Source organism: Stegostoma tigrinum, chromosome 7 (assembly GCF_030684315.1).
Source record: "Stegostoma tigrinum isolate sSteTig4 chromosome 7, sSteTig4.hap1, whole genome shotgun sequence".
In the NCBI taxonomy this organism is placed as follows: domain Eukaryota; kingdom Metazoa; phylum Chordata; class Chondrichthyes; order Orectolobiformes; family Stegostomatidae; genus Stegostoma; species Stegostoma tigrinum.
The window spans coordinates 4,534,665-4,548,846 of NC_081360.1; the positions used below are offsets into that span (position 1 = coordinate 4,534,665).

At 45.0% G+C, this 14,182-nt stretch overlaps 1 protein-coding gene across 12 annotated transcripts in view; it reads left to right on the forward strand.

Moving 5' to 3' along the window:
- trpm2 (transient receptor potential cation channel, subfamily M, member 2) overlaps positions 1-14,182 on the forward strand; it is a 230,666-nt gene that overhangs the window by 138,307 nt on the left and 78,177 nt on the right. For all 12 annotated transcript variants that reach the window (XM_059647003.1, XM_059647008.1, XM_059647009.1 and 9 more), the window contains one exon: positions 13,804-14,041. In XM_059647003.1, coding sequence (XP_059502986.1) covers positions 13,804-14,041 — 238 coding nt within the window. The remainder of the gene's footprint in view (positions 1-13,803; positions 14,042-14,182) is intronic.

Here is a 14,182-nt window from a genome sequence, read left to right on the forward strand (position 1 = left end):
ACCCCTCAATTTAAAGCTATGCCCCCTCGTGCTCGCCGTCACCGTCCTAGGAAAAAGTCTCTCCCTATCCACCCTATCTAACCCTCTGATTATTTTATATGTTTCAATTAAGTCACCTCTCAACGTTCTTCTCGCAAACAAAAACAGCCTCAAGTCCCTCAGCCTTTCCTCATAAGACCTTCCCTCCGTACCAGGCAACATTCTAGTAAATCTCCTCTGCACCCGTTCCAAAGCTTCCACATCCTTCTTATAATGCGGTGACCAGAACTGTACGCAACACTCCAATTATGGTCGCACCAGAGTTTTGTACAGCTTCACCATAACCTCTTGGTTCCGGAACTCGATCCCTCTGTTAATAAAAGCTAAAACTCTGTATGCCTTCTTAACAGCCCTGTCAACCTGGGTGGCAACTTTCAAGAATATGTGTACATGGACACCGAGATCTCTCTGCTCATCCACACTACTAAGAATCTTACTATTAGCCCTGTACTTTGCCTTCCGGTTACTCCTACCAAAGTGCATCACCTCACACTTGTCTGCATTAAACTCCATTTGCCACCTCTCAGCCCAGCTCTGCAGCTTATCTATGTCTTTCTGCAACCTACAGCATCCTTCGTCACTATCCACAACTCCACCGACTTTAGTGTCGTCTGCAAATTTACTAACCCATCCTGCTACGCCCTCATCCAGGTCATTTATAAAAATGACAAACAGCAGTGGATCCAACACCGACCCTTGCGGTACACCGCTAGTAACTGGTCTCCAGGGTGAACATTTCCCATCAACTACCACCCTCTGTCTTCTTTCAACAAGCCAAGTTCCGATCCAAACTGCTATATCTCCCACAATTCCATTCCTCCGCATTTTGTACAATAGCCTATTGTGGGGAACCTTATCAAATGCCTTGCTGAAATCCATATACACCACATCAACCGGTTTACTCTCATCTACCTGTTTGGTCAACTTCTCAAAGAACTCAATAAAGTTTGTGAGGCATGACCTTCCCTTCACAAAACCGTGCTGACTATCCCTAATCAATTTATTCTTTTCTAGATGATAATAAATCCTATCCCTTATAACCATTTCCAACACTTTACCAACAACTGAGGTAAGGCTCACTGGTCTATAATTACCAGGGTTGCCTCTACTCCCTTCTTGAAAAGGGGAACCACATTTGCTATCCTCCAGTCATCTGGCACTATTTCTGTAGACAATGACGATTTAAAGATCAATGTCAAAGGCTCGGCAATCTCCTCCCTGGCTTCCCAGAGGATCCAAGGATAAATCCCATCCAGCCCAGGGGATTTATCTATGTTCACCCTCTGAAGGATTTCTAATACCTCTTCCTTGTGAACCTCAATCCCACCTAGTCTCGTAGCCTGTATCTCAGTATTCGCCTTGACAATATTGTCATTTTCTAGAGTGAATACAGTTGAAAAATATTCATTTCGCGCTTCCCCTATCTCATCTGACTCCACACACAACTTACCACTACTATCCTTGATTGGGCCTAATCTTATTTCGTCATTCTTTTATTCCTTAAATACCTACAGGAAGCCTTAGGGTTTACTCTGATCCTATCCGCCAACAACTTCTGATGCCTCCTCCTTGCTCTTCTGAGCTCCCTCTTTAGGCCTTTCCTGGCTACCTTGTAGCCCTCAAGTGCCCTAACTGAGCCTTCACATCTCATCCTAACATAAGCCTTCTTCCTCCTCTTGACCAGAGATTCCACCTCCTTCGTAAACCACGACTGCCTCCCTCTACAGCTTCCTCCCTGCCTGACAGGTACATACTTATCTAGGACACAAAGGAGCTTTTCCTTGAAAAGGCTCCACATTTCTAATGTACCCATCCCCTGCAGTTTCCTTCCCCATCCTATGCTCCCTAAATCTTGCCTAATCTCATCATAATTGCCTTTCCCCCAGCTATAACTCTTGCCCAGTGGTATACACCTATCCCTTTCCATCACTAAAGTAAACATAACAGAATTGCGATCGCTATCACCAAAGTGCTCACCTACTTCCAAATTTAACACCTGGCCGGGCTCATTACCCAGTACCAAATCTAATGTGGCTTTGCCCCTTGTTGGCCTATCTACATACTGTGTCAGGAAGCCCTCCTGCACGCTCTAGACAAAAACTGACCCATCTATAGTACTCGAACTATAGTGTTCCCAGTCAATATTTGGAAAGTTGAAGTCCCCCATGACAACTACCCTGTCTCTCTCACTCCTATCGAGAATCATCATTGCTATACTTTCCTCTCCATCTCTGGAACTATTCAGAGTCCTATAGAAAACTCTAACCTCAGCCCATACTACCTCAGTTGACGAGTCCCCAAACATCCTTTCTGCAACTGTAATATTGTCCTTGACCAACAATGCCACACCTCCACCCCTTTTACCATCTTCTCTGTTCTTACTGAAACTTCTAAATCCTGGGACCTGCAACAACCATTCCTGTCCCTGCTCTATCCATGTCTCTGAAATGGCCACAACATCCAAGTCCCAGGTACTAACCCATGCTGCAAGTTCACCCACCTTATTCCGGACGCTCCTGGCATTGAAGTAGACACACTTCGAACCAACTTCTTGCTTGCCAGTGCCATCTTGCTTCCCTGGAACTTTATTTTGGACCACCCCACTGTCAACCTTTTCTATAGTCGAACTACAACTTTGGTGCCCATCCCCCTGCTGAGTTAGTTTAACCCACCCTTAGCCTTCGCAAATGTCCCCCCCAGGATATTGGTACCCCTCTGGTTCAGGTGAAGACTATCTTGCTTGTAGAGGTCCCACCTACCCCAGAAAGAGCCCCAATTATCCAAGAATCCAAACCCCACCTCCTGCACCATCCCTGTAGCCATGTGTTCAACTCCTCTTTCTCCCTATTCCTCGCCTCACTAGCACATGGCACGGGCAACAAACCAGCGGCAACAACTCTGTTCGTCCTAGCTCTCAGCTTTCATCATAGCTCCCTGAATTTCTGCCTTAACTCCCCATCTCTCTTCCTACCTATGTCGTTCGTGCCAACGTGGACCACGACTTGGGGCTGCTCCCCCTCCCCCTTAAGGATCCCAAAAACACGATCAGAGACATCACGCACCCTGGCACCTGGGAGGCAACACACCAACCATGAGTCTCTCTCGTCCCCACAGAACCTCCTATCTGTCCCCCTAACTATGGAGTCCCCAATGACTAATGCTCTGCTCCTCCTCCCCCTTCCCTTCTGAGCAGCAGGGACAGAATCTGTGCCAGAGACCTGTGCCCCACTGCTTTCCCCTGCTAAGTCCCCCCCACAACAGTATACAAAATGGTATACTTATTGTTGAGGGGAATGGCCACAGGGGATCCCTGCACTGCCTACGGTTCCCTTTCTGCCCCCTGACCATAACCCATCTGCCTTTTTCCTGTACTTGAGGAGTGACTACCTCCCTGTAACTCTCCTCAGGTCTGTTGTTTTATTTTCTCTGGCCAATGTGTATGGCTTTCCTTGGATTTAATACTCTCTGTAATTTCCCTTGATTTGTACAACTTCCCCATTTTACTTTTGCCCCAGACGTGAATAAACAATTTTTGCAGCTCAACTATGTGCTCTTTGTTTGCCATTGCTTTTGCACCTTTCATTGCTCCGATCTATCATAGCCATCTTACGCCTCATTTCTGCATTATAGTTCCATCTTTTTAGATTCAGGACCCAAGTTTCAGAATCAACTGTATTGCACCAACTCCCTCAGGTCCGAGTCATTATGCATGACCAAATGTAGTTGCACTTTTTGCTTTCCTGCAATAAATCTCTTTGCTATTTTGCAACTGTATCTTCTGTCAATATTCTACAGTGGTCTATGTCCACCACAAATGTTGAGATAGGCCCAAGATAAAGGAAGATTAGTGGCAGAAAACAACCCTTACCCAGTATCACATACTGGGAGAAATAGCAAATATCACAATGTGACCGCTGTGGTTAGCTGCAAAATAACATCCCTTTTGGCTCACTCTTTCTGTTCTTCCCTCTTACCTCCACCTTTCCCTTGTCTCCTGTGCTTCACTCTTCCCCAGCTTCTGTTTGTCTCTTTTCTGTCTGTTTCTGTCTTTTACCACCAACTTTACACTTTCCCAACTATCATAGGGCAATCACAGAATTCAAGAACAACTAAAGAAGGGCAATAAATGCTGACACAGCCTGCAAAGCCCACATCCCCAAATGACATTTTTAATAAAACTTGTTTCTTCTACTTCACCCTAATGTCTAGTCCCTTTTCTTAAAAATTTCTTTCAACCTTTCCCCCTCAGTCCTTCTTTCTCTTGAATCCCATTTTCTATCTCATTTTCTTCTCTTTTCTTCCCCACAATCTCTCAGTTCTCCCCTCGGTCTCTTGTCCAATATTTGTCTTTCCCACACTCTCTCTTTCTTTGTATTGGTGTTTGTTAAGAAAGAGGATGATGACAAAATCTCTGCAGAGCTGGAAGCTATTAGCAAAATATGTAGGATCTTGGGCTTTGCAAATAGAGGTATTCAGTACAAAAAGGAAAAGTTGGCTGAATCTTTATGAAGCTCTGGTTAGATCACAATTAAAGTATTCCTTCTATTTCTGGTCACCACACTTCAGGGAGGATGTGAGGGTCCTAGACAGAGTGCGAAGGAGATGTACCAGATTGGACCCAGGCGTGAGGGAATTCAGCTACAAATTTAGGATGGAGAACCTGGGGTTACATTGTTTGAAGTAAAGCCGTTTGATGGGAAATCAGGAGAGGTGGACAGGAATTTAATGGGTTTTGATGGGGCCAAAAAAGATGGTACAGGATTGATGCCATGCTGCACTAATTCTAAGAGTGTATGTGATTCTTCCTCGTATTTATCTGCCTTACTCCCCTGTTACTTCTTGATGTTCAATCATGCCTTCTGCCTCTCCATCACTTTATCTGTATCTTCTGCATCTCTCCTCCTTCGTGTCTCTATCATTCTCATGCTCTCCCTGTCTCTCTTGCTCTCTCTGCTTCTTTCTTTCACTCTCTATCTCCCTGTCACTCTCGCTGTCTCTCTCTTATTCTTTCTATGTGTCTTTCAAGCTCTTGCTCTCTCACTCTCTGTCTCTCCCTCATTCTCTCTATCTCTTCTATATTCTATTCTTCACTCTCCCGCTGGCCTCATACTGTATGTCTCTCTCCATCATGCTCTGACTCTGTCTCTTTCTCTCGCTGCCTTGCAGTCTCTGACTCACTGTCATTCTCTGCCCCATGACCATCTTCTCCTTGTTCTCCATGACACTCTGTATCTCTGATGTGCAGGTGTCGGTGCCGGTGTTGGGCTGGGGTGAACAAAGTCAGAAATCACACAACACCAGTATATATTACAACAAGTTTATTTGAAATCACAAGCTTTCAGAGCCTCAGTCCTTCTTCAGGGGCTAGTGAGAGAGCTAGTATCAGACACAGAATTTATAAGTAAAAGATCAAAGATTCACACCATCGATAAGGATGTACTAAACAAAGCTAAGATGCCATTAAAACTGTAATCAATTAGAAGGTTTTAATTGATTAATATGTATCTGTAAATCCCCAAATTCCTTTCCAGTCCTGAGAGAGCTATAGGTTTTATCAGTGTAAAGGAGAGGTAACATTTTAGGTCAGACAATGCATGTTAGGTGTAAGACCTTTCTTAGAATCTGCTTGTGCATTAGTTTGGAATCAGACTGGTTTTATTTCTAAAGTAGGAATTTATAAAACACCACATTGACTGACTGTTTATAAATTCTGTACTTTTTGAATGAAATAAAATGTATTTATAAATACAAATACACCCCACTGTGTGGCAGTATGTGTGTTGTGTGAATGAGAGCGGACAGAGACAGTGTTTGTGTCGGGGGGAGATGTATGTGTGTGTGTGTGTGTGTGTGTGTGTGTGTGTGGGTCAGTGCACACATGTGTACATGGGGGAGTGTGTGTGTGTGTGTGTGTGTGTGTGTGTGTGTGTGTGTGAGAGAGTATGTATGCATGAGAGTGTATAGTGTAGTGGGGTCACCTGTGGTGCGACATGAACACAAGCTCCCACTTGAGGTCGTCATGGGTACTGAACTTGGCTATCAGCTTCTGCTCGGCGACCCTGCATTGTTGTGTGTCCCCAAGTCCACTTTGGAGGATGTTTACCCAAAGATCCGAGGCCAAACATCCTTGACCGCTGAAGTGGTCCCCCACCGGGAGGGAGCATTCCTGTCTGGCGATTGTTGTGGAGTGTCCATTCATCTGTTGGCATTACAGCTGCATGGTTTTGCCAATATACCATGCCTCAGGGCATCCTCGCCTGCAGTGTATGAGATAAACAACGTTGGCCAACTCTGCTGTGCACGTGATGGGTGGTGTTCCCACATGTGATGGTAGTGTCCATGTCGAAGATTTGGCATGTCTTGCTGCAGTTACCATAACAGGAGTGTGTAGTATTGTGGTTGATGTTGTATTTAAACAATGCTGCAAACATTGGTACAAACAATAGTCTGTTTAAGGTTTGGCAGGTGTTTGAAGGTGAGAAGTGAGGAAGGTCTTTGCGAGGTGCTCATAACACACACACACACACACACACACACACACACACACACACACACACACACACAGCGTCCCCCCCCCCACCTCACTGTACACATGTAGGCACATATGAAACTGTGGGGTGAATTTGAATTTGCTGATATATTTTAGTATGTTCAAAAAGCACTTAATTTATAGCCAGTCAGTCAGTGTGGTGTTTTATAAATTCTTACTTTAGAAATGAAATCAGTCTGACTCCAAACTAACACACAAACAGAATCTAAAAAAGGTTTTACAGCCAACATGCATTTTCTGATCTAAATTGTCACTTCTTCTTTACACCGATGAAAGCTTTCGTTCTTGCAGGACCATGACTTGAAAGGAATTTGGGTATTTACAAATACATATTAATCAATAGAATGTTCTAACTGTTTAAAGACTTAACAGCATCTTAGGTTTGTGATAATGGGAACTACAGATGCTGGAGAATCCAGGATAACAAAGTGTGGAGCTGGATGAACATAGCAGGCCAAGCAGCATCTCAGGAGCACAAAAGCTGACGTTTCGGGCCTTAGACCCTTCATCAGAGAGGGGGATGGGGAGAGGGAACTGGAATAAATAGGGAGAGAGGGGGAGGTGGACCGAAGATGGAGAGAAAACAAGATAGGTAGAGAGGAGAGTATAGGTGAGGAGGTAGGGAGGGGATAAGCATCTCAGGTTTGTTTAGTACATTCTTATCAATAGTGTGAAAGTTTGATGTTTTAATTATAAACTCTGTGTTTGCTAATACCTCTCTCACTAACACCAGAAGAAGGACTGAGGCTCCAAAAGCTTGTGTTTTCAAATAAACCCATTCCACTATAATCAGGTTTTGTGTGATTTCTGACCTCTCTATCTCTGTTGCGCTCTCACTGTCTTTCCGCAATTCTCTCCGTCTCTTCCTCACTCTTTCTCTCTCTCCCTGTGTGTCTCTTGCTTTCTGTTTCACTCAGTCTCTCCCTCATCTTGTTGTCTTTCCCCATTGCTCTCCCTGCCTCTCTCCCCTGCTCTCTGTTCCTCACTTGTTCTCTGTCTCTCACCCTGCTTCTTAACCTATCTCTATCTCATGGTCTCTCTGTCTCTCCCTCTTGTTCTGTCTCTCTGTTTCTCCCTGTTCTCTCAGACCCTCCCCCATTCTCTCAGTCCCTTCTCATTCCCTCTCTGTTACTCTTCCTCACATTCTCTCCAACCCGAACTCTCTTTTTCATTCTTGCTGACTTTCTCTCCTGCACAGGCTCTATCTCTCTCTCTTTCTCTCTCTCCCCTTTGTTCTGATGCGCTCCTTAGCTCTTTCTTCCTAATTCATTGCCTCCCTTTCTCTTGTTCCTTGTTTCTCCCTTCCTCTCTCGCTCTCACCTGCTCTGTATCTCCCACTCTCACTTTAATTTACCCACTCTCTCTGCTTCTCACTCTCTTTCTGTCCCACTTTCACTCTCCCTCTGTCCCTCCCTTGTTCTCTCTCTCTGTCTCCCTCCTGTTTTCTCTCTCTCCATCCCCTTCTCTCTGCCTCTCTTGTATTCTCTCAGGCTCTACCTCACTGTCTCGGACACTGCTTTACTCTGTTTCTCCCTTGTTCTGTCCGTCTCTCCCTTTCGCTTTCATTGTCCCTCTCCTTCACTCACCCCGTCTCTCTCTCTCTCTCACTCACTTTCTCACTCTTTTGCCCACTATCTCTCTCTCCCTCTCTCTATCTCTCTCCCCCACCGCCCCACCCCACATGCAAGATCTCTCTCCCTATCAGGTCACGTTCTCTCTATCTTCCTTGATCTCTCTCTACCCTCCTTAGGCTCTCTCTCGTTCTCTCTCTCTCTCTCTCTCTCTCTCTCTCTCTCTCTCCCCCTCCCTCACGCTTTCTTTCTCTCCCCCACCTTCTCTCTCTCTCTCTCTCTCTCTCTCTCTCTCTCTCTCCCCCCCTCTCCCCCTCCCCCTCTCTCCCCCTCCCCCTCCCTCTCTCTCTCTCTCTCTCTCTCTACCTCTCCCTCTCTGTCTTTCCCTCATTCTCTCCTTCCCTCATTCTCTCAGTCCCTCAGTCATTCTTTTGGTCTGTCCCTCATTCTCCCAGTCTCCCCCTCTTTCTTTGTCTCTCCCTCACTTTCTCTCCAACCCTAACCTTCTGTCTCTCCCTTGCCCATTTTCTCTACCTTTTGGGCTCTCTCTCTCTCTCATTCTCTTTCTCTCCCCTTCATGCTCTTTCTCTCTCTTTCTCTCCATTGTGCTCTCTTTCTCTTGCTCACATCCTGTCTCTCTCCCTGTTGCTTTCATGCTTGCTGTTGTTCTCTCTCCCTAATTTCGTCCCACTCTCTCCCTCGCTTCCACTGTGTCTCTCCCTTCTTTTCTCTTTCTCCCCACTCCGTGTCTCCCATGCTCACTTTGTCTGTCCCACACTCATTTTATGTCCTCAACACCCAGTCTGTCTACACCACACCCGCTCTGTCTTCCCCATAACTGCTGTGTCTCCCCAACACTCACTGCCTCCCCCACTCTCCACTGGCCTCTCCCTCGCTCTCTTTGAACATAAGAACTAGGAACAGGAGTAAGCCATCTGGCCCCTCGAGCCTGCTCTGCCATTTAATAAGATCACGACTGATCTTTGAGAATCAGGCCCACTTACCTGCCGACTCACCGTAAGCTTTAATTCCTTTACTGGTTAAAAATTTATCTAGCTTTGCCTTAAAAACATTCAGTCAAGTCGCTTCAAACACTTCACTGGGCAGGGAATTCCACAGATTCACAACTCTTTGGGTGAAGGTATTCCTCATGACCTCAGTCATCTGCTTCTCTTTATTTTGAGGCGATATCCTCTAGTCCTAGTTTCACCTGTTAGCGGAACCAACCTCCCTGCCTCCACTTTATCTATTCCCTCCATAATCTTATATGTTTCTATAAGATCCCCCCTTATTCTTCTGAATTCAAAAGAGTATAAGCCCAGTCTACTCAGTCTCTCCTCATAATCCAACCCTCTCAACTCTGGAATCAACCGAGTGAATTTCCTCTACACCCCCTCCAAAGCTGGTATATCTCTGTTCAAGTAAGGAGATCAAAACTGCACACAGTACTCCAGGTGTGGCCTCATCAGGACCCTATATGGCTGCAGCATAGCCCCCCACTGTTTTTAAACTCCATCCCTCGAGCAATGGCAGACAAAATTCCGTTTGCCTTTTTAAGGGAGGATGATGCCTTCAGCTTGTACAAGGGGGCATAGCTACAAATTGAGGGGTGATAGTAAGACAGATGTCAAAGGCAGGTCCTTTACTCAGAGAGTGATAAGGGCGTGGAACACCCTGCCTGCCAATATAGTTAACTCAGCCACATTAGGGGCATTTAAACAGTCCTTGGATAAGCATATGGATAATGATGGGATAGTGTTGGGGGAGGGGCTTAGATTAGTTCACAGATCGGCGCAACGTGTTCTGCGCTATATTGTTCTATGTTCTATGTAATTACCTGCTGTACCTGCAATCCCATCTTCAGCGATTCATGCACAAGGACACCCAAGTCCCTTTGCACAGCAGCATACTGCAATTTTTTACCATTTAAAACATAGTCCATTTTTCTGTTATTCCTACCAAAATGGATGACTTCACATTTATCAACATTGTACTCCATCTGCCAGACCTTTGCCCACTCACTTAGACTATTCATATCCCTCTGCAGACTTTCAGTGTCTTTTGCACACTTTGCTCTACCACTCACCTTAGTGTCATCTGCAAATTTTGGCACAGCATACTTAGTCCCCAACTCCAAATCATCTATGTAAATTGTAAACAATTGAGGTTCCAACACTGAACCCTGAGGCACACCACTAGCCACTGACCGCCAACCAGAAAAATACTCACTTACTCTTTGCTTTCTACTGGTCAACCAATCCTCTATCCATGCCAATATATGACCTGCAGTTCCATGCAACTTTATCTTATGTAGCAGCCTTTGGTGTGACACCTTGTCAAATGTTTTCTGGAAATCCAGATACACCACATCCATACATTCCCCATTGTTCACCATGCAAGTAATGTCCTCAAGGAATTCCACCAAATTAATGGCTGACCCTCCATGAACATATGCTGGATGTTCCCAATGGGACAATTTACAATCAGATGTCTTGCTATTTCTTTCTTGATGATAGATTCGAGCATTTTCCCCACTACCGAAGTTAAGCTAACTGGCCTATAGTTACCTGCTTTTTGTCTACTTCCTTTTTTAAACAGTGGCATCACATTGGCTGTTTTCCTATCTGCGGGAACAACCCCAGAGTCCAATGAATTTTGGTAAATAATTACTAGTGCATTTGCTATTTCCCCCATCACCTCTTTTAGTACTCTGGGATGCATTTCATCAGGGCCAGGAGACTTGTCTACCTTTAGCACCATTAGATTGCCCAGCACTGCCTCCTTCATGATAATGATAGTTTCTAGGTCTTCAGCTGCTATTACCTTCTTGCTATTAGTTTTTGGCATGTTATTTGTGTCTTCCACTGTGAAGACTGACACAAAATAATCATCTAATGTCTTGGCTATTTCCTCATTCCCAGGTATTAAATTGGCCTTCTCATATTCTGAGCTAGTTTACTCTCAGAATCCGTTTACTTTTCTTTATAACTTCTTTTGTGGCTTTCTGTTGGTTTTTAAAGATTTCCCAGTCTACTAGTTTCCCACCACTCTTTGCTTTTATATATGTGTATTTTTTTTAATCTGATACCTTTATTTCGTTAGATATCTATGGCTGGCTCGTTCTTTTCCTGCGGTTCTTCCTTATCACTGGAATATACTTCTGTTGAGCACTGTGTAAAATTGTTTTGAAAGTCCTCCACTGTTCTTCAATTGACCCACCATAAAGTTTTTGTTCCCATTCAACCCTAGCTTCCTCATTCCTTCATAGTCTCCTTTGTTTAAGCACTGGACATAGGTACTGGATTTAACCTTCTCACGTTCCATCTGTATTTTAAATTTGACCATACTGTGATCGCTCCTTCTGAGACGATCCCTAACTGTGAGATCATTAATTATTCCTGTCTCATTACACAGGACTAGATCTAGGATAGCTTGTTCCCTCGTAGGTTTCATTACATATTGTTCAAGGAAATTAGCCTGGATGCATTCTATGAATCCCTCCTCAAGGCTGCCATGACTGACCTAGTTTGACCAAGCGATATGTAGATTAAAATCTCCCATGATAATTGCTGTACCGTTTTTACACATATTAGCTATTTGTATGTTTATTGCCCGCCCGGCACGCTGTCGTTATTTGGTGGCCTACAGACCATAACTATACTTCTCCCTGCTATGCCTAATTTCCACCCAAATGGATTCAACGTTTTGTTCAGTAAAATGTGTATCATCTCTCACTATTGCCCTGATATCATCCTTAAAAATTAGAGCAACCACGTCCTTTACCTTCCTGTCTGTCCTTCCGAACAGTTTGATACCCCTGGATATTTAACTCCCAGTCATGACCACCCTGTAACCATGTCTCTGTAATGGCCACTAAATCATACCCATTTGCCATGATTTGAATCTGCCTCTCCCTTTTTCATCTTTATCCTCCCTCACTTTCTCTGTCCCTCCCTCACTCTCTGTTTTAATCCCTCACTCTCTCTGCCCCTCACTCTTGGACTGTATCTTGCTCTGTCCATCTCTCCCTCTCACTCTCACTGTCTCTCTCCCTCACTCACCCTGTGTCTCTTTCATTCTCTTGTTCATTTATACACTGCTTCTCACACAATCCGTTCTCACACTATCTCCCCATTGGGCTCTCTTTTTCTCACTCTCATGCACTCTCTCTCCCCGTTGTGCTGTCTCTGCATTTCCTTCATTCTGTCTCTCCTTTAGTTTCTCTGTCTGTCTCCCTTTCTCTATCTGTCCCTCACCCTCACGCTCTCTGTCCCATTCCTTCATGTTCACTGTATCCCTCTGACTCTCTGTCTCCCTCATTTTATCTGTTTGCCTGACTCTCTCACCACCCCTTCCTCTCTCTCTTTCCCTCACTGTCACTTCATTTCCCTTGCACACTCTCTCACACTTGCTGTCTCACCCTCGTGATCTCTCCCTCCCTCGTTCTCTCTCTCTCCCTTGTTCTCACTCTCCCTTGCTCTCTCCCTCACATTCTCTGTCTCCCTCCATTGCTCTCTCTCTCTCTCCTTTGCTGTCTCCGTCTCTCCCTTCATTTCTCTCTCTCAATCGCGCGCTCTCTCTCTCTCTTTCCTCTCTCCAGCCCTCACCCCTCACTCTTTCTCTCCCTTGCTCACTCTGTATCCCTTGTGGGCTCTCTCTCTCTCTCTCTCTTCCCTTCACTCTCTTCTTCACTCTCTTTCTTCTTTGCTGTCTCTGTCTTCCTTGCTCTCCTACTTACCCTCACTCTCTGTCTCTCCCTTGCTATCTGTCTCTCACTCGCGCTCTCTGTTTTTCACCTTGCACTCTCTCTTTCTCACCTTGCTCTCTTCGTTTCTCATCTTACTCTGTCTGTCTTTCCCTCACTCTCTCTATCTCTCCCTCAGTTGCTCTGCCTCTATCCCTTGCACTGTCATTCAATCACGATCTCTTTCTCTTTCCCCTTCCTCTCTTCCCCCTCTTACTCTTTCGTTATCTCACTCTTTCCCTCTCTCACTATTTGTCTCTCGCTCTCTGTTTCTTTCTCTCATTCTCTCTCTCTCTCTCTCGCCCTTGCTTTCGCTCATCCTCTGACTCTCCATCATGCTCTTGCTCTTTCTGTCTCTCTGCCTACTGTCCATGTGTTACTCTGCCTTTTCCCTCATGACCTGATGTTTTGTTCTCTGTCTTTCCTCTCCCGCAATATTTCTGTCTCTCTTTTTCTGTCTCTTCCATAGTATGTCTCTTCGTCTCTCCATCCTTTCCCATATCTCTATCTCACTCACTCTTTGCAGGCTCACACTCCATCTCTTTATTCTTTATCAACTCATATTATCCCTCCTGGCAGAGTCTGATAGGGACAGTGGGGAGGGAGTTTAACTCTGCACCTAACTTCATGTACTACTTCTGGAATTGCTGATTGGGAGAGCATAGAGAGAAGTTTGCTCTGTATTTGTTCCCATTCTGTACCTGCTTTGCAAGCATTTGATTGGGAGAATGTGGTTGGAGTGTTACTCTGTGTCTAATCCTGTGCTGTCCCTGTCTTGGTTTTTGGTGCCAATGTGGGGAAGATTTCCATTCCCTGATATAAGATCATTGGGGTTAAGTTCTGTGATGCCACGTTGCAGTTTATTGAACTTCCATTTTCTGTTTGTGCCACATTTGAAGGACTGCCCTGCTACCTCAATCTGATGATGTCGATTTGAAGCCACTGACACACTGGCAGAAGCTACAAACTTTCTACACAGCTCCCGTGGTGGTCTTTTACTGGAATGTCCTGGCCTATTTTGGCTTCCTGTGGCTGTTCTCCTATGTTCTGCTGATTGATTTCCAGCAGCAACCTTCAGGAAGGGAATATCTTCTCTATTTCTGGCTGTCAACCCTGGTGTGTGAAGAAATAAGACAGGTGAGGTCTCATCTGCTGGTATATGTGGACAAGGGAACATGGAGTGCTGCAGCCGGAAATCTTCCTACAGTTCTGAACTCTCACCCTTTTAAACTTCAATTCATTCTTCATTGATTCCTGGAAATGTTAATTGGGGGTAAT